At 44.8% G+C, this 20,081-nt stretch overlaps 2 protein-coding genes across 6 annotated transcripts in view; one reads left to right on the top strand and one right to left on the bottom strand.

The window, feature by feature from the left end:
- Positions 1 to 566: 566 nt before the first annotated feature.
- Positions 567 to 3,150, bottom strand: LOC120902800 (T-complex protein 1 subunit epsilon). Its single transcript, XM_040311801.1, has 3 exons — positions 3,014 to 3,150; positions 2,770 to 2,906; positions 567 to 2,473 (listed from the first exon to the last, which is right to left on the bottom strand). Exons 2-3 carry the CDS (start codon positions 2,875 to 2,877, stop codon positions 959 to 961), a joined length of 1,623 nt encoding a protein of 540 aa, XP_040167735.1. The 5' UTR covers positions 2,878 to 2,906; positions 3,014 to 3,150; the 3' UTR covers positions 567 to 958.
- A 3,002-nt stretch (positions 3,151 to 6,152) lies between these two features.
- LOC120900683 (TGF-beta receptor type-1) overlaps positions 6,153 to 20,081 on the top strand; it is a 79,136-nt gene continuing 65,207 nt past the window's right edge. For 4 of the 5 annotated variants that reach the window (XM_040308021.1, XM_040308017.1, XM_040308020.1 and 1 more), the window contains exons 1-2: positions 6,153 to 6,346; positions 9,046 to 10,124. In XM_040308021.1, the coding sequence (XP_040163955.1) occupies positions 9,770 to 10,124 (355 nt within the window). In that variant the 5' untranslated portion in view covers positions 6,153 to 6,346; positions 9,046 to 9,769. The other variant, XM_040308018.1, reaches the window with a different exon arrangement.

The raw sequence follows: 20,081 nt of genomic DNA, 5'->3' as shown, positions 1-20,081 counted from the left end.
CAACGACGTAGCAAAACTAATGACATTTTGTGAAATATTTTTGGATAATTTACCTGTAAACTTACTAAAAATAAATTCAGTAGAATATGCTTAGATTTTGGCAACATGAAGGTGCGTAAAACCGTAGTAAATATTGTATGATAACCATCCATAGAATTTGATCTAGAGCAATATTTTGAAATGGCCGTTGCATATTGAAGCACAACATAAACAAAATTACATTTTTAATTCTTTCTTGAATGGAAATCTTTTACAGACTTTTGTTTCTTTTTGTAAGAGTCCATGCCTCAAGAGATGGCTTTTTCTAAATTCAAAACAAGTTAGAGTAAACATTTATCATGACAAAGTTAGGAAAAAGATATAATATTTGAGCCGTTTCAGACAGACAAAATGGTATTTCTTTCTCAAAATGGATTTTAATGACGCTGCAATCAAATTGCTCGTTGTCCAAAACCGGATTTGTTATGAAGAATGATGAACGTACATTGATCAGTTGCTGAAAGTCTCTCGCTCATATGAAGCTGTCTGCTAGGAATTAGAAAGAAACAACGCACAAGACTCGGCCCTTTAGATTGGTTGGTTTTGGAAACGTTTCCGTTTATTGGTATTAAACGAGCATTAAGAAAGCACTTAAGTGTTAAGTCGTTTTTCATGAATCCGATCGATAGCGACCGTATGTTTCTTTTCTTTGTGTTTTTTATTCGTTAGTGTGTTTATCCATGGGAGAGTACACAAATCAGCTTCATCATCATCGACCAAAGCACCTTTCAAGCTGATGCGATGTGGTAAAGTAAACTTAATAGAGCAAGAGAAAAGTAAGGATTCTCCCAAGACATGTGTGTTAGGTGTGTAGGGTGGTGTTTGATTGAATGAACGTAAAATAGATGCGTGCGCGCTAATGCGTGTGCGAAATACATAAAGGAATCTTTTGATCATAGAAACGCGCTGCCCTTCCGCTCTAATGATCCGCCGGGGTTCGCACGTCATCGATCTTGAGAATCATCTTGACGAGCTGGGTGGCGAGCACGATCTGCTGCTTCTTCGAGTGTAGCGATTCGATCACGTGATGTTCCTTCATGTCCGAGTTGCCGGTCAGCATGCAGTCCACGCCGAACGTCGAGCTGTTCTCCGTGCCCTGGCGTGCCTTCAGCTCGGACAGCGTTTCGATCGGCGACAGGCCACTGTTCTCCGCCAGCGCCAGCGGGATCGACTCCAGCGCAACGCTGAACGCACGGAACGCGTACTGCTCCAGCGTCGAGAGTTGATCCGCCTCGCGGGCCACCGCCAGCGAGCAGCTAATTTCCGCCGCACCACCACCGTACACGATGCGCGAGTCACGGATCAGCGAACGCACCACGCACAGCGCATCGTGGATGGAGCGTTTCGCTTCGGCCGTGACCATCTGGTTGCCGCCGCGGATCAGCACCGTCACGGCGCGCGTGTTCAAGCAATCCTCAATCACCAGCATCTTGTCCTTGGTCGTGCCGAAGCTGAGCTCGCGCACCACACCCGCCGTACCGAGCTTGTCCGACGACAGTTCCTCAAACCGCGGCACGATGCGGCCACCGGTCGCGATCGCAATCAGCTCGATTTCCGGTCCACCGACCCAGCGGACGGCGGGCAGCTGCTGCTGGAGCAGCAGATGGTTCGCCTCGTCGTCGAAGCCCCACTGGCAGATGGCGAGCGTTGCGCCCGCATCCTTCACCTGCTTCACCATCTGCAGGAACTTCTCCTGCTCGTACTCGCGCAGCTTGCGGTAGTCGTCGGCCGACGTGACGTCCAGCTTATGCTTGGTCTTGGGCTTCGGCGGCTCGAACGGGCAGGTCAGGATCGCCAGCTTCACGTCCTTCAGCACGGTCGGCATCTGCGAGTGGCTCATCGTTTTGTCCACCACCACGCCCTTCACCAGGCAGGTGTCCTCCATCCGGCCGCCCACCTTGCACTCCAGCTTGATCAGCTCGAAGTTGACGTCCTTCTTCTCCAGGTCGGCCACCGTCAGCACGGCATCGACCGCAATCTCGGCCATCTGTCGGTGGCACTTGTTCACGATCTTGCTGCCGAGCGTCGTCATGGCGACGCGGATCAGCGGTTCCTTGTTGTCGCGCGACACCGGGAACGGGTGCGCGATCGTGTCCAGATGCTTCACCGCGCACTGGGCCGCGAGCTCGAACCCGTCCGCGATACGGATCGGATGGATGCCCCGGTCGAGCAGGGATTCGGCCTGTTCGAGCAGGGCACCGGCCAGCACCACCACACCGGTCGTACCGTCGCCGATCTCGTCGTCCTGCGACTGGCTGAGCTGCACCATCAGCTTGCCGATTTCGTGATCGACGTCCATCAGCTTCATGATGGTGGCACCGTCGTTCGTGACCGTGACCTCACCGTCCCCGCTGACCATCATCTTGTCCAGACCCTTCGGTCCGAGCGACGAACGGATGATCGAGGCAATCTGCTTCGCTGCCAAGATGTGACTCTGCGGGAGCGTAGGTGCGCAGGTTTGCGAACGAGAAAGAGAGAAGCAAACAAAGTGAGGTTAGGTGTGCGGTGCGGTATTCCGGCTGTGTACCGAAAATGGAATTGTGCAATGAAAATGGCCACAAATGGAACGCTTGGGGTGAGCAATCAGACGACACGATGGGAAAATTCAATTGATTTGTGGAAAATGCCGGAAAATGGCTATACAAAATCATGTTCCCAACTATGGAAGATTCGGTGGTCACGGGATGATTCATTGGCGAAAGAGGAAGCAACAGTCGAGGCGAACCTTACCTTGATGGCCTCATTGCCGGTCAGTCGCTTCTGGTTCTCCTGGTCCCGGAGCACGATGAACGGACGCCCGTATTCGTCACAGGCAAACGTTCCCGGTAAGGACATCATCTTGACCGATTTTCTGCGCTACACGCACACTGCAGGGAAGAGAAACAAGAGGAACGGTAACGGTAATTCTTAGACCCACGAGGTTTCGAAGCTTAATTAAAGCGCACGTGTGTAAGCAAAAGGAAAACTAACGAACCGAGAACAAAAACGAAGATGAGTCACTCTTTTTGGAGGAAATGAAAAACGAATTTTCTTTCCGGCAAAAAACAGAGTGTGGTCGTCTGTCTGCCTGCCTGCCTGTTTCTGCTTTGTGGTTCGCGTGTTTCTTTCTTATTTTTCTCTTTGGAATGAAATGACAGCCCGTTGTGCATGGCGAGGGTTTTTGACGTTCAAAAATAGCTGCATCTCGCTCATTTTCTCTAGCCGCCTTTGCTCGTTGAAAGTGTTCGTTTCAAGGTGCGTTTTTGGGTAAAAGAAATGTACAGCCCTCTACGTTACATTGGAGAAGCGTTACATTCCCTAATATTATCCCAAACAGCATTATTATTTTGTCATCCACGTGACCGACCAGTGTACATAAATTAAATAAAAAATATTTAAAATTGCGATGAAAAAAGGTTAATTGCTTTAAAATGAAACGATATGTAATATTTTTAAATTACAAGTAAAAAAAGGTGTAATATTTTCCATTGTTGCACTATGGTTTATGATAAATAAATAAATTATGATAAATAAATCTTAAAGTTGGTAGTTCGTAAACATCCTTAAAGCTTTTAATTGAAGTAACATTTCCAATGAGTAGAAAATATGAAATATTGAAAATATAAATAAATAAATTAAATATAAGGTAAGGCATAATTGTAACCTATTCAATTTATGTTTTTGGAAATTTTGAATAAAAATTGCATTAGGTGTGGGGGCTCGTTTTTAAAGCGATTAATGGGTTTAATAAATATTTTTAAACTTTTCATTACTCTGTTTTTACCAATTTTTAAATCCATTTTCATGTTTCAAATTGTTAAAATTGTAATTCTTAAAGTTTTTTTTAACTCTGTGTGATGTTAAAATACACCTGTTTCCATCTACGTTCGAATCTCGTGCCGTTTGCATCGAATCGCAAACCGCCTGCTTCGCATCGCATGCCACTACGATCGAATGCGTGCACCCATGGTTGAATCGCGTGCCAGTACGGTTGAATCGCGTTCCACTATGGTCGAATCATATGCCACTACGATCGAATCGTGTGCCGCTACCATTGGATTTCTGAAAGCAAGAGCATAGTAAACTGTTTGTTTACGTTTGCAAGCTATATCTTTCTTCGCCGACGGCATTTCGTTTGTAAAATAGTACTAATAAAAGGCAGTTATTCACTGATTACACGTAAAATCCTTGTTTTCAAGTAATATTCGGTGTTCGTTGTTGATGGTAAAATCCTTGGTTTCAACCAATATTCGTGGGGTTTACCTATAATCAGAGAATAAATCCCTTTTATTAGTATTTTACAAATGAAATGCCGTCGGCGGCTACGTAAACAAACAGTTACTATGCTCTTCTTCATCAACCAATGAATACCGTCGATCATAACACGATTCAAGCTTTGTTCTAACCACAGGCGTAGATGTAATAATAGTTATATTACAACTTATTTTAAACTAATGAATTCATCTTTAATGGCGATTGCTGTGCTTTTATATATTTGTAAAAAAATTGTTGTTTTTCTCATCATCATTTAAAAATAATCAATAATAAGACATGATTATCTATCAATTTGCTCATCCACGACGGTCAAAACAGTTGTTCAAAGTTGCTGCTTGGGTTTGTGATAAACAGGCGTTACGCGTAACGCTAGTGGAACGTAGAGGGCTGAGCCTTACTTTGGTTAAAGTAAGGCCCGTGTCTGTGCTCCATCGGATGCGATTTTATCGGAAGGCCTGTCAAAATTTTATATGAGATTTGACAGATAACGTCGGACGTGCGATTTCGTCGTACGACGGAATCAAAAAATTTTGATTTCGTCGGACGCCGCATCCGATTTTATCTGTCAAACTAAATGTGTGGTGTTTTGTACGAACAATCTCAACTTAATTTTTCATAATCGTTATATTATTAAAATCATCCAAATAATCGCAATATTATACGAAAAAGCGTTTGACATCACGTGCGATAAAATCGCATGCGATGGAGCACAGACACGGGCCTAAGGCTCAGCCCTCTACGTTACATTGGAGAAGCGTTACGTCCCTTAAAATATTCCCAAGCAACATTTTTATTACAGTTTTGTCATCCAAGCGACCGACCAATGTACATTATTAGAATAAAAAACATTTTAAATTGCGATGAAAAAAAAGTTAATTGCTTTAAGATGAATCGATATCTAGGAGATTTAATTTTAAATAACAATTAAATAACAGGTTTCATATTTTTCATTGTTGCACTATGAATAATGAAAAAAAGTCTGAAAGAAGGAAGCTCATGAACACCCCAAAATTTTTCAATTGGAGTAACATTTCCTATGATTAGAAAATATAAAATATTAAAAAATAATTATAATTAAATTATATATTTGAAATATAATTATTACCTTTCCAATCAATATTTCCGGCCATTTGGAATAAAAATTACTTTAGATACAAGGGCTCTTTTTAAAAATTAGGTTAATGAAGTTAATAAATACTTGAAAGTATTTCATTATCCTACTTTATTAATAACTGGGTAAATAAATAAATAATCATATTTTATTATTTATTATTTATGTAAAAGATTGTTATAATTATAATTCTTGAAGTTGTTACAACTCTGATTGCTGTTAAAAATGATAGCCTAATAGTAATATTAGTATATATTTATACTAATGAATTATCAATGAATTTATCTTTATTAGCGATTGCTGTACTTATTTATGTTTGTTCATATAAAAGAAAACAATATTAAGACATGATAATCTATTAATTTGCTCATCCACGGCGGTTAAAACAAACGTTCAAAAATGCTGCTTGGGTTTGTGATAAACAGGCGTTACGTGTAACGCTAGCGTAACGTAGAGGGCTGAGCCTTACTTTTACCCTTACTTTTACCCCATTAAGAAAAAAGGAAAAACTATCTGAAAACCTCCCATATCGATCAATAATATGTGAAAAATACTTAAATTATCTCAATATAAAATTTAAAAGTCATATTCAGCAAATTTTCAAGTGATTCAGTTAATTCGAAAATCAACACAACTGTCATCCCACTCGAGCCTCTCATTCCATCTCGCTCTCGTCGCCCCCCCCTTTCGAAGATGATGACGATTTGACAGCTAGTGGGGATGGCCAGAAAAAGAAAAAAAAAAAACAAAAACCTCGCAGTGCATTAAAAAAGCGACACACACAAACTCGCCTATCGGTGAAATTGGGAGGCAGGTTTTTTCGCTCTATTGTTTTCCGATTCGTTGTTGCGTGCGGTCGCACCGTGTGTGAGTGTGCGTGTGTGTGTGGGCCGTGAAGATGAGCACAACACACTGCATTCCATAGAGCGATTCGGGCGAATGGTGAGTTTTTGCGTGTGTGCCTGTGACCCTTTTGTGCAGTGTGAAATCTCCCCCTTGTGGCTGCTCCAGAATACGGGCCGAAAGAATTCTCGCAAGGGCAGCGGCGCCACAGGCAGAAGCAGCGCGGCATAGAAGCAAAAGTGTGAATCAGTAAAGAGTTGGTGTGGGGGGCAGAAGGGGAGAAAGGGGAGAGAGCAGCATCAGAAGGAAGGGGAGGAGAGGTGCAATGTATCAAGGTTTTCGGTCGTTTCGGCGGTAGTCCGGAAGGAAAAAAACGGAACTGCTCCGCTGGTCGGTTTCGGGAAATGTCAAGTGGAAAAATCAGTCTCCCCGCGTCTTCCTTTCTTCCCCAGCGTGTGTGGAAAGTGTTTTTCAGTGTATCTTTGTGTGTGTGTGTGTGTGAGTGTGCGTGGTGTGTGCCGAAAGGTGAAGGAAACTTCTTGCTTGCGGCGATTTCCCCCGGAATTTGGAGGGCAAATGTGTGTGTGTGTGTGCGCGTTTGCTTGCGTGCGTGCGTGGGTTGCTCAATGGATGATAGTGCTGTGCGTGTTTGATTATTGTCGGCGGGTAGAGTAGTGTGCGGGCGCACAGAATGTGTGTGCGTGTACAAGAATTTAGTGTTTTTTCCCTTTTGCGTTCCACACAATCAATTTTTTGGGCAAACCGATCCGACAGAGTGTGGCGATGTGACCGTGACTGTGCGTGTGTTTGTGTGCGCGTGTGCCCATCTTGCGGAAGATTGCATATTATTTCCTCGTCGTAATCCCCCCCCCCCCCCTTATTCCACCCAGTGTTGTTGGTTGCCAGGGATGATGGACGGTGAAGATGTGATGATGATGGTGGTGTGGTTTTGCGTGAAGGGGGATTGGTTCGTTTTCCAGTGTTTACTGTGTTGGTACGGAAGCGCAAAAGTGCTCCAGTGCGTGTGTTGGTTAGTATGGAGCAGCAGAAAGCTGATTTTGTTTGTGCATACATATTGCGTACATTGCGATTACGCGCAGTTTTGCAAAAGGCAACAAATGAACCTAAGTGTTCCCTTACTTTGTGTGTAAATTTTGTATAAAAAATCACCTTTTTGAGTTTTTGGACAAATTCGTCATTCGAGTTCGGACAAGAACCGCAAAAATGTGTGCAGAAACATGTACACAAACACACAGGCAAAGCGGAGAGGACTACGGGCCCTTGCGCGTGTGTACGGTGTGTTGTGAGTATGGTATGGCCCGTACGCACACACATACCACCGGACATCCAGCGTTTCCCTGCTGTTCTCCGTGTCGGCAGGGAAGAAAAGGGGAGTGGGGGGGGGGGGGGCTAAGAAAAACGCATTTTTTTTCGGGCAGGAACATTTTGGGGCATTTTGTAAAGTTCGTTTTTCGTCAGTGTGTCTTAGTGTTTGTATTTGTGTATTTTAATGTTTTTGCACGAATTTAAGAGAGGAAATGAAAGTAATTTTTGCGCGGAATGGGGAAAGGTCACACATCAACCGATTAGGAAAATAATTAAGCTTTTTTGTTGAGGGGTGGGGGGGGGTGGAAAATTGCCTATACTTTTTCTTCCTTCCCTTAAACGCACAATTACGGAACGGTTTGAGTGGGAAAAATGGTTTCCGCCACCCGGCATTTTCATAACTCCCGTTATCCCATTTCTCATTAGTGTGCTTCTTCCTCCTCCTTTTACCCGTTTTTATTCGCCTTCCTTTAGCTTGGTGCGTGTTTGTGTATGTGCTTTTCTGTGCCGCTTACACAAACATACACACACAAGCACTTTCACTCACTAACACTGCTGCAGACAAACGCAGCAACCCGGCATCCCCCCGCCCCATGCCGTTGTATTTAGGATGAAGAAACCGACACAAAAAAAAAACACAAGGATACACCAAAAACAGCGTAACGTTCGCGCATGTGTGTTAGTATTGAGACAGTCCTGTGTGTAAGTGTGTGTGTGTGTCTCGTCCCCGTGCGCCCGTGCGATGGGGATCCAATACAAACACACACAGACAGACAGACAGAGAGGGAAGGCCCTAGCGAAGTGTGTGCTAGGTGTGAATGAAATTTTAGGGATACCGGAACATACACACAAACACAGACGCACACACAAAGAGCGCTCCGGATTTTCCGTCTCCGGGTGGCGCGTTTTTTTTCTTTTACACCTTTTTCCTCCATTACTAACCGTTGTTGTTGTTGTTGTTGTTGGTTGTTGCTGTTGCTGGAGCGAGAACGTTTCGAAGGATACGAAGACGTCGGCCCGTTGGCGGCGTGTTAGTGTTTTGCTGTCCTCGACAATGCGAGGACCAACAAACTCCCGTGATCGCGTCCAACACTTCTTTTCCCTGTTCAACACAAGGGCCATCGTTTTCTTGGGTGCTCTTGCTGTAGCGCGAGGAGGAATTTATTGAAGGTTAATAACATCGCAAAAGAGTGACACGGGGTGCTATTTGGAACGAGTTTTCGTACCTTGGGGTTGAAACAGAATAGGCCGTGAAAAACCATTTGCAGAAGAGATACGGATAGAAGTGAGCAAACATCACCATCGCAACCATCCACGTAATCATCTCACGAGTTTTTCGACTCTTTCGCATTCCGAAATGTATACTTCTGTGTGTATGTGCGCCTAACTGTGTAGTGCGTTTTTTTTCTATATATCGCGTACATTGTGTGTGTCGATGTTGTGTGTAACCTCTAGAATCATTCTTCTTGTAGGATGTGCTATAAAGTGCTGCTGTAACATGCTCGTGGTGAGATAAATCTGTACCCCCCAAAAAGTGTTGTGAGATAAATTACTCATCAAACACACATCCGGAAGTGAGTGAGTCGCTGAGTGATCGAAGGGCGGCAAAAGAGAGCGTCCATGCGAAAGGACATCGTGTTTTTGGGCACAAATTGCTTCCTTTAAAAGTGCATTTCTAACTACTTCCTGCTGAAAAAGTGATCGGATAGAGTGTGTGAAATAAAGTCGTGCATTTGCTGATTTGCGTGAAAATTATTGGAAGAAATGAAATGAAGAAGTGAAATAAATCGCCAAATCGAATTGTTGCCCCCAACCCGGAAGCAGCTGAAGGTTTTGGTGGTGTGTGCGGCACAGTAATTTTCAAATTTAAAGAAAACGCGTGTCTCCCCCTCCGTGTGTTCTGTGACGCATCAAAAGCGTAGCGAAAATCTTCGACAAGAATCACGCACCGAAAAAAAAGAGAAGTAATAAATAGAGGCCCCCAACACCATACAACGCGAGCCGTCCGGTGGGCGCGAAATCCCCCTCCCTCCAGGCATGAGCAGCGGCGAATGAAAATAAATAAAAGTGCTAATCTTTTCTGATGAGCAAAATTGGCCGGTGCTACTGCTACCACACCGCTGCTACTACCTATTGCTGCGATCGCGGGTTCGAAACGTCTTCGCCGTCGCTGCCGCGGTTCGTTTCCGGTCGCCGATGGCCGCCGGCGGCAAACCCGAGCCAGCAACCGTGAACCGGAGCAAATTCCCAATGACGCAGGTCGCAGGCAGCAGTACCGCCGCAGCGTCTACCGCGACGACGAGAGCGACGACGATCGTGATTGATCGTAAAGTGGAAAAACGTAGAACAACAAGCAGCCGGATCGCCGGAACGATGATGTGGTGGAGGAAGATTGCCGTCAGTGTGGCGGTGCCCCCGACGGCCAGCCGAAGAAGGCAGTGTAGCAGTAGCAGAGGCAGCCACCGCCGCCGGCTACACCAGTGGTCCGTGCTGTCCGCTGCTCTGGTTCTGCTGTTGCTGCCTAGTTTCAGCGATTGGAGCTTTGCCAAAGGTAAGTGACAAGGGGTAAGCGCTGGAGAAGATGTTACAGAATCCGTGTGATGTAAGATCGCAATGGATCGGGAATTGGGGATATGGTCGTCTGGAAGGCTGTTCAGAAGAAAAATGCAATTCACTCAGATTGACTCTACTGTGTCTTCTGCTTTGATGTGGAAGATTTGCTATTAGTTGAGTCATCGAGATTCTTGTTTCTGAGGTTTAGTTGCCGGTATGTTTTTAAGATGTCACATATTCAGACGTTTCAAAGATAAAGGTGACTTAAAGTCATTGAAGAATCAGCATTATCAATATCCTTTTGGAGAATCTAAGATCGAGATCTTTGAAGATCTTTGTAACATCCTCTGTAATTAGCTTTAGCAGTCACTCTAGGATCTAGTCTATTTCTATTGGACATAGTCCACGTCTGCAAGAGTTTATCCAGAGAGCATTAGCTGATAGCTCTGGACTAGGAATTCATAAGACTGTGGTCATTCACAGATATCACAACAATGTACTAAAACATCATTGTTATGGAACTCACGAAGAGTTCTGTAATAATGTTGGATATCTGGAACTATGTAATGTAGTACTATTCTATTATGTGATCGATTGATCGTGTCCAGGAAATTGAAGATATCATCCAGAACATAGAGGACATTGAAGATAAAGACATTTGAAATAGCAAACATAAATTTTGAGGCAGGTTGTCAGCAATCACTAGATTGTAGCATATTACATAGAATATCCCAGGCAGTAGAATTGTAGAATCAAAGTATGTTCAGTACGTGATCAGAATTGTCTGCTTTAACGACCCAGTTTTCCGTTCAAATTATACCCGGCCTGCTTACAGTCGATAAGCTAATTCCTAATCAACAACCGATAAATTGCAAAATCCCAACAATTGCCCCGCCTGATACGGTCATGCCCCCTTCCCGAGCTCTGCATTCCAGTTCGTGGAAGCTTTATCGCAGCGCCAAATAAATAATGGCTTCCCATGCTAATCACCGCCACCACCCCGTGCCTGCTGTGCCCTAATCAATCGAAGGCGCCCGGCGCTCCGAAACCGACCGGAATTGGAATCGGTTTCGATTTCACTTACAGTTACCATACCCCTTCACCAAACATCGCCCCCATCCCTGAGAGTCATATCAAAACCTTCCCACTGCTGCTCCAGGCTAACGTTCTAATCCGTCTGTGCGTCGCCAATCGCTTCATTCGACGACGATATTTTTAGCGATGACCGCTCCGGGCCGTCCGGAACGCACATTGTGTCTATTTCTTCACATGGAAGTGGAAGTGCGTGTTTTTATTTGTCGCTCACTAGTGTGTGTGCGTTTGTGCTTGCCCTCCATCCCTTCCACCAGCTGTGAAGGTTCGCCACGGCCACGGTTAAGCTGTCAATCAGTCTCACGGTGGTTGTTTATTGCCGGTCGTTGCTCATCATTAGGTGACATGCAGTTTTTTTTTGTTGTACTTTCCACTGCCGCCACGTCCACCTGTGGTCGTCGTTGCTCGCCATGGGGGGGTCCTCATGCAAGACCAAACAAAAAATGCACATACACTTTTTCCTTTGACGCCAATGTACAATGTGTTGGGGTAGTGATGGGGAGAACAACGTTTTGGAGAGGGTTGGATTGTGTGTAAATAAACGGATGCATACAAACTCATCTGCCTAACTCAAACTCGTGCCTCATCGCTGCTAATCATCGCTTGTTGGTTCGGTCGAAAGAGGGTTTGTTTAGAGAAGCGTGCTGCGGCATTGTTTTTTGCATGCCTTTTGCTAACAAACTTAAGAGCCTGTCGAACGATAAGGATGTTACTATCTTATCTAGTGCCTTTTGGGTTTCATACACACAATGCATACTTGGTGTAGGCCCCGCCGAATGTCCACGTCATAGTGGTGGAATCGCTGATAAATTGTCATCTGTGTTTCCATTTTTAGGCTATTGATATTTCACAACATTTCAGCTCGTTTTACGGAGCTTTGTAGTCGATTTTGTTGAATTATAAGTCCGTTGTCCATTAGAAAATTAAGATCAAGTTAAAGCCTCATGGTTCTGATGGAGATATGTACCAATTGCACAATAAGATCACGCTTTTTGACTCATCTCCTTCTGAAACAACTTCCAGATTCAAATATAGCAACAGATAAACATCCTGATGTAACGATGTTGTACATTTAAGCACTCAATCTTATCTTAGCACCTAAATCGATCGACAACAGAGAATCTCCCCAGAGCTCAGGAATGCAACAACCAACACCACGGCTTACATTACTCATTCATCTCACGGAACAGCTTCACAGCTCTCTTTTTTTAACACGACCAAGTCGTTAGTAGATGATCGGTGCACCATGTACCAACACACACACCATGTCCAAACCTCCGGGACGACGTTGAATGAACTGCAATGACCCAGTTTCTGGAATGATCGAACGCGATGGTAGACGCACGCATTCTATCTTGAGATCGGGCACTACCGACTGCTCCCTGTATGCTTGAACCTGTGTGTGTGTACCGTTCCAGCACCCCAGCCCTCCAAAGGGGTGTCTAAGCCGGAGCAGTTTGTGGGGGGATGCTAGCAGCGATGACTTCGATTGCATTTGTGCACCTCCCTCCCAGAACAACGCACGTGTCGAGTGCATGTGCGTGCGTGTGCGGTGCAAACGTGCCAATGGTTTGCCGGAACGGAAGCATGGGATAGCAGCGCCCCGCGTAGGAGAGATAGGGGCAGTGATCAGTATGTAAGCGTGCGGCTAACAATTGGGACGATCGTGAGCGATTGTTTTGCAGCAATGATTGGACGGGTGTGTGAGCGCTCGATGTACTTGGAGAAGTGAGCAACGATCGTCAAAGGAATTAGGTGTTTGATTTACAAGACAAGATCCTCTTTATGGCTTTAGACTTCGAAATCTTCAATGGTATGTTGTTGATCTCATTGGACTACTATTGGAATATTTGCTCTAAGAACTCGATCTTCAAGTTCAATTTATCCAATTGTAAAAAAGGAAGGAAATGTCTAGACTTGCTGTAAAGCGTGCAAAAACCAGCTTCGTCGCTGGCTGCTGCTGCTCTCGACGTCATCCTGCTCTTTGCCTTTATGTTTTGTTTTCGTCGCCCAAATTTTGTCGGTTTTTTTATCCCCTCCCCAGGCACCACATTTTCCCATGTACGGAGCACTGTCTCTAGTTCATAAATCGATCACACCTCTCTCCCCTTTCGCTAACCGGGTCGCGGGTCCAAAAAATGCAAATGCTTGCAAGTTGGCCGTTGTCGCGCTCGAAGTTCGAGTTCAGAGCTCTGTCTTTGTGTGTGTGTGTGTGTCTGGTTTGTCTGTATAGAAAGTGATCGTCTCGTGCTCGGGGTGGAGGGAAGAGGGCACGCAAGGGTAGGTTGATCGTCTAAATGGGAAACAGGTTTTTGGCAGACGGCAGCTGTCTGGGTCCACCGGTCCACCGGCATACACACCCCTTTCGGTTGGCTCTTTCCGCTCGTTCCGACTGTCTCGTCTCCGCGTCTTTGGACGCCTTTTACCTCCGCCCTCCCTGCCCTGCGGGGCAGTTTTCGTTGTCTTCGCAGTGTGTGTGTCTAGCTTAGGTGAGCGTGTCTGCGCTGGGACTGATGACGATCGTCGCCTAGACGCACGCGGCCCAGCGCAACGGGGCTAGATTTGTTATGTAGACGACGCGATGTAGAGCTCTATGCGCGTAGACTTAACGACTGCTGCCCGGTGGATGATGTGAACACGGCATGGAAATGGGCTCTGCGCTTGATATGATGATGGTAATAGAAAAATGTGGCATGTTTCAACATATTTGTCTGGGTCGGCGCGTTGCGTTAGACGGGGTCATTGCTGCCCGAGCCGCTGCTGCTCTTAACACGTCTGTATTAATATGATTGAGTGTTTCACGTTTTCTACGCACCCTATTACGTACGAGTTTATCCTTTGTATGTTGTGAAATATCACACTTTGCTCATAAAAAAAACTTTCCAAAAAAAGGGAAATCGATTCATTGTATTTTACATTTATAACAGCATAGTTACGTTAACTAATCATCTTCCTAACAATCTAACAATTTGTTTGTTATTATAGTTCAATCTACCACACAACAGAATGACACATACAACCCAACCCCATCCGGGTTATTAATCCCCCGCCCGCTCCGATGCCTGGTACCACAGACGGTGAGAAACAATCGACAGAAGATTCGAACACGTCATTTCGGTCGACAATATCATCAGCAGCGAGGTTGATGGATTGTTTATGCACCTTGAAAACGTACCACGACAAGCGGGCGAATTGGTGTCGCGCACACACCGCACCACAATGTTTGCGTAAAGTCTGCGCAACGATGATGGATTATTACTACACGGTGGAGAATTATTCCTCTCTCTCTTCTGGCTTGCTTTTGCCTAACCGTTTTCGGAATGGGTGACAATAATTGGAAAGTGATTAATTTAAACATTTGCTTTTCATTAAATTAGAGAATTCTGCTTGTGGTGTCGCTTTGGAGACACGTGGGCTGTCGAAGGTGTAAATTGAGAAGTTTGAAACTGATGAAGTGTGTGGTGTGGTGTGTGTGTGTTAAATGAGTTTTGTAATTTTGGGTAGTAGCCCCATTTTTAGCAACACACACACACACACACACACCCGTTGTGTTATGGTAGGGTTGGAAGTGGTGTTGTGTCTCCTTTTAATGTGCGGAGGTGTGTGCAGCGTGTGAAAGTGTGTGCTCGGTTAGAGCCGAAGGTAATCTGCTTGTGGTGCAGAAAGAGAGAAGGAGAGGGAGAGTGATGTGGGCATATTCTCAAGGATTACGGCCACTTGTCGGGGTGCGAAGGTATGACAAATTGGTTTGCTGGTTTGTCTGTAAGTAAGCTGTGGGAATAATTCATTTCGTCGGACAGCAGCTACTCGGTGAGAAGTAGTTAAAAGTGATGAGTAAATTAAACTTATTAAGTGCAGGTTGTTACAGCTGTTGCCGCTTAATGTTGACTTTAAGTCACCTATTTTTGTCTCCAAGGCACCCATTTTTGACAGCGTGTCACAGTGTTTTGCCTCTAAAGCATCAATTTTTGACTATGAGTCAATAGTTTTATTTACAAAATTTAACGTAATGTCTAAAATTGTGTGTTCCACAATTATTGAATTTAAGTTAAGCAGTTAAGAAAATTTCATTGATAGAATTAAAAATATAACAATTATTATGGAAAGTTTGGCGGTTAAATGGAGTGAACAAAGTTAGCATGTATATTCAGGTGTAAACAATGACTGTAAAATTAACAAAATTTCATTATTTTTCACACAAAAAACAATCAAATTAGACGGTTTTTGTTTGTGTGATGTAAAATTCCAATTGTAATAAATCTGATCAAAAACCTTCTAGAATTATGGTGATTCCAACAAGAGTAAAACTTGATGACGTACAGACAAAAATTGGAGTGCGTTAGAGTCATAAATTGATGTCTTAGAGCCAAAATTTGATGGCAACGTCTGTATTTTGATGCATTTTACAGTGCACGATCACGAAAAAACTGAATTCGTTCTCGCACCGCAATTGAATCACCTTACTATTGGATCATTTTAATGCTACTCGAAAGTAACACAAGCGTAGCAAAATTTCACCTATAAATAACGTAATCTTTCCTCTCTCCTTGGGGTGTAACGATTGCCTCACTGTGGGGTAGTGTGGGGAGTCGGGTTTGAAGATTAATACTAATAGCGTCTAATTAATCTCAAACCAATTACGATTACGATTGCATTCCATTCTTGGTTGCCCTTCGTTTTTCTCTTTCTCTCTCTCTCTCTCTACCTCGTGCTGCAACATAAATCTACATCCCACCCAGCAACGCTGGAAAGAAGGTTTAACGCGGGCCGCCACCATCGATGCAACGTTGATGCAAATCAATTAAGCTCGCTTGCTGCCCCTTCGCTCGTGTGCGTCTTTGCGTGTGCGCGGGGGATTGTGCTGGAAGTACGGTTTCGGAACGGTTGCTCATTTCCTTGTTAGTGTACAGTCATCAATCGAAACCAATCACGAACACACAAATCGCCTTCGTCGTCGCCGTCGTCTCGCGCCCGTCGCCTGGCGTAGCAGATGGCGTTGGTGGATCTGCTCAAGTAAAATGCGCAAGCAATCGAAACAAACGAAACGAAAGTACAAAAAAAGGAAAGAAAACCCTCTCTAGCGCACGGGGGTGGCTGCTGCAAATGAACTGCTTTTTGCGCTGCTGGTTCCCCTGCTTGGTTGATTGCTGGCATTGTGGACGAACGGTGCTCTGTTGCCCTTTCACTCCCGTCTGTACCATTTCCGCAAGCAATATAACCCCCCCCCCGGACATTCCATCTCCAATTCCAATTGCAATTGTTTTTCGTCTCGTTTTTCCTTCGACGATCGAAACCAGCTGGGGCCAGAAGGCAAGGGCGAGGAATTTCTTTTCCATCGTGTACTACTACTGGCGGCGGCGCCCCAGCACTGTGGGCGAACATGGTGGTGGAACTCTTGAAGTAGTTTGAAAAAATAAGAAGGAAGGTGTGATCTTATGATAGTACATTAACTGCGTTGCTCCGTGTCCGTGGGAGGCATTGCGTGTGTGTGTGTCTGTTTCTTCGCCTTTTGCTGTGCTTATTAACTCGAGGAGGTTTTGTGGGGCAAATAGCGTTGCGTTTTATTTCACATTTGCCACCTCTGGCAACGAAATATGGTACGAAATGAAGGGAGTTGAGTGGTTAATTCATTGTTTTATTGTAATTTTATAAGCTTCATTATACATTGAGCAACAGAACAGAACACATTATGCGCGCTTAGCCATCGAATTATCTTTATCGTTATGCTGATTTCACACCTGCAAAGAGAGCAAGCAAAATAAACAAATTGTATTTGCATTGTAATGTAATATATTTACTTACAAAAAGTGTGCACATTTATTCAGTAATCAATTTAATGTGAGCTGTTTTTTTTCTCTGCCAAACCGCGTTTCAAGTCCGTTGTGGTGGATTTGAAAATCATTGCAACACATTCGATTGCCTTTTATTGTGCCGCACTGCCGCCGCCCGGGCTACGAAGGTGACTTAAAACGAGTGTATGTGTGTGTGTGTCTTTGTGTGTATCCGCTCGCACGCTCCATGTTTGTTTAAAATGCAACCGGCCCCCGGCCTCTCCAACACATCGGCTTTCCTCGGTACACGATCGCTTTCCACGCTGTTTGTTTATTTGTTTTCATAAGGCAACGTCCTCTCGTTCCTTTCTTTTCCTACTCCCAGTGATCCCCATTCCGCTGTGGGTAGTATTTTAATTTGTGATGCTATTTTAATTATTCCCGTGTTCTTTTACCGGTGCACCGGTCATCATCACTACGAGGCACCACCACCCACCCAACAACTGTGCATGCAACAACTTGTACTTCTTTTGTGCAATGGCGCTGAGAGAGAGAGAGAGAGAGAGAGAGAGAGAGAGAGAGAGAGAAAGAGAGAGAACAACAACATACTAGAACACACTCACACACACATATATACAAGCGGAACCAAGCTGGTAATGAAGGGTAACGTATCCCCATAACGTATCAAATTATATGGCAAACTAATTGAAACAATTATTATCCCTGGGAGCACACACACACACACACACGGTCTGGGGTAAGTGGGGGTGCAAAGAGAGGCACTAGGGTAGTTTTGTTGTCTGGCTGTGATTTGGAGCGCGCATTGGCCCGTTCCTTCCTGGAGGCTGGTTAGTATTTTTACGATTTAATTGAATGTAGATTGATTTTCGTGCAACAAGCACAGCCATCCCCTTCTTTGCCACCGCTGCTGCCATGATTATGCGCATTTGTGGTTAATTGATATCGTGTGTGCAAATCCTGCGTTTTACTCTGTGTATGCGTGCGTGTGTGTGTGTAGTAAATTTATTTGAAGCTTTTAGTGGTGTATTGATTAAAAATGGAAATTTAACGAGCAGATCGAGCAGAAAAAGCGCAAAGCAACTCAATTTTTTAAGATCTGGTACGTCTCTTTATACCTCGATCACGCGATCACGGCGAAGAGAGGAAGTGGAAGTAACTCTCGTTTGTGTGTGTGTGTTTGTGTGTTTGTGTGCGCTTCCCGGTCTCTTTATCCTAATTAGCAATCTGATTGTTAACGCCTAATGCATCCACCATAACCGTTGGTACAATTGGAGCAGCAGCAGTTGGAGCGGAGGAACCCAGAGGCATAACAACACAGAAGAAACAACAACAACAAACTTCCGATTAAGCGTAGCGAAAAGGGGCGGTTGTTCCAATACCAAGCCCGATAACAGACGCGCCACCGTCGGCAACAATGATTGATTGCGAGCGTTTATAGTACACGTACGAGTAAACAAGTTCATTTTTGTTGTTGTTGCTGCTTTTGTTATTGTAACCGTGAAGCTTTCTTCCCGCGGTGCATAACACAAACGAGTGATGGGGGTGGATGATGGGAAACTGCATTTGTGCATAAGCAAAAAAGCAGGGGGCGAGGGTGTGCAAAATGCCGCTGAAATACAACGATGAACTTTGTTGTAATCGAAGCTTCACTTCAGCCGAAACGTTTACATACGCATTAATGTTGGATGTGAAGGGTGAACACAGACAATCTCGAAAAACCGTTGCAGCAGTGTTGTTTTGATGCGCTGTGAAGTGTAGTACCGGTGCACTTTTCCGCTGTGTTTGTGCCTCGCAAGGTGGGGTGGCGCTGTGAACGTCTTCGGTGCTGTAAGGCTGTCAGTCATTTTTTCAACAATTTTGTCCATGTCAAAGGGACGAGCGGTTCGTTGTATACATCGCTTCATTATGAAAATGCGCAGTGAAGCTTTTAAATAAAGTAGAAAGAAACATTAATTTAGAGCTTGCGCTTCGGTGGAATTAGATAAACAGAAACATGGATTGAAGCGAACTTAGCTTTTCCCCGCAATAGTTGCTGTTTGAAGGTGTTTGCCCTTCGCGCTTCGGGCGATACGTGAGTAGTGGCAATTAATCAGCGGATTCTATGCAATGATATATTGATGTGTTCTCAGTAGAAGAGTACAATTTCTTAGTTCCGTGGTCTCGGGCGCGGAAGCATTAGTTTTAATTGGCGGCGCTGTTCCGAGTCTTGGGTGGAGTTCGGTCTATTAGCAGCCATTCCGTAAGCCGGTTTAGTGTGAAGGGGGAAGTGTTATGCTCATCATAAATTAATCTCCATTTCATTGTCTTTCGTTTGTTTAAGTGAACTTTCTTGAACACTGTTAAACTAACAGCTAACTCTAAAGGGGTTTCCCGCTTCCTTGCTATTCAATGCTACGCTACAAGGTAGCCGAAGAAGTTAGGGACAAGAATTATAGCAATCAATAGAACCGGACAGACACTGCCCACAAAAGAAGGTGACATTAATGGCTCTGCTTCCCCAAAGACTTCAACAAAAAGTGAAGATTCGAACTGCAGAAGTAAAGCCGGAGCAAATTTGTTTCAACCAACCCGCTGAACGGTGGACCCTCTGGGCCCCTTCTGGGTCCACACAAACACAAACAACACCGCCCGAGTCATATCGACCTGTCAATCCGATTGCTGTGTTTCATTTCATTTTCGTTTCGATTGGGAAATCGCTGCTTCTCCTCGATCCTCGTGATCCTCGGCGTCGTCGGTCTTTCTTTCGGGGGGTGGATTTTCCCCTTCTAATCTCAAGGTTTTTTGGTTTGGTTTTGGTAGTCGACTCTTGGGATCCACTGGAGAGGGAGAGAAGCACTGGAAAGGCAAGAAACGTTCACCCACCGCTGGGGGAAAGGAGAGACGTCCTTAAATCATTAAACACACAAACATACTACCGTCGTCGTCGTCGTCGTCCCCGCTTACACGCGGCATGCAGATGTTTCCACCAACTCCCCCGCCGGTCGAGACTGGCGCCGGTGGCAAGGACATCAATAAAGGAAACTAAAAGCTCTGTTGAATTCCCCTGACGAGGGTCGCCCCGACGACGACTA

This window comes from Anopheles arabiensis, chromosome 3, assembly GCF_016920715.1.
Source record: "Anopheles arabiensis isolate DONGOLA chromosome 3, AaraD3, whole genome shotgun sequence".
Classification (NCBI taxonomy): Eukaryota; Metazoa; Arthropoda; class Insecta; order Diptera; family Culicidae; genus Anopheles; species Anopheles arabiensis.
The sequence above is the reverse complement of the archived record's forward strand: the minus strand, read 5'-3'. Positions and strand labels throughout refer to the sequence as shown.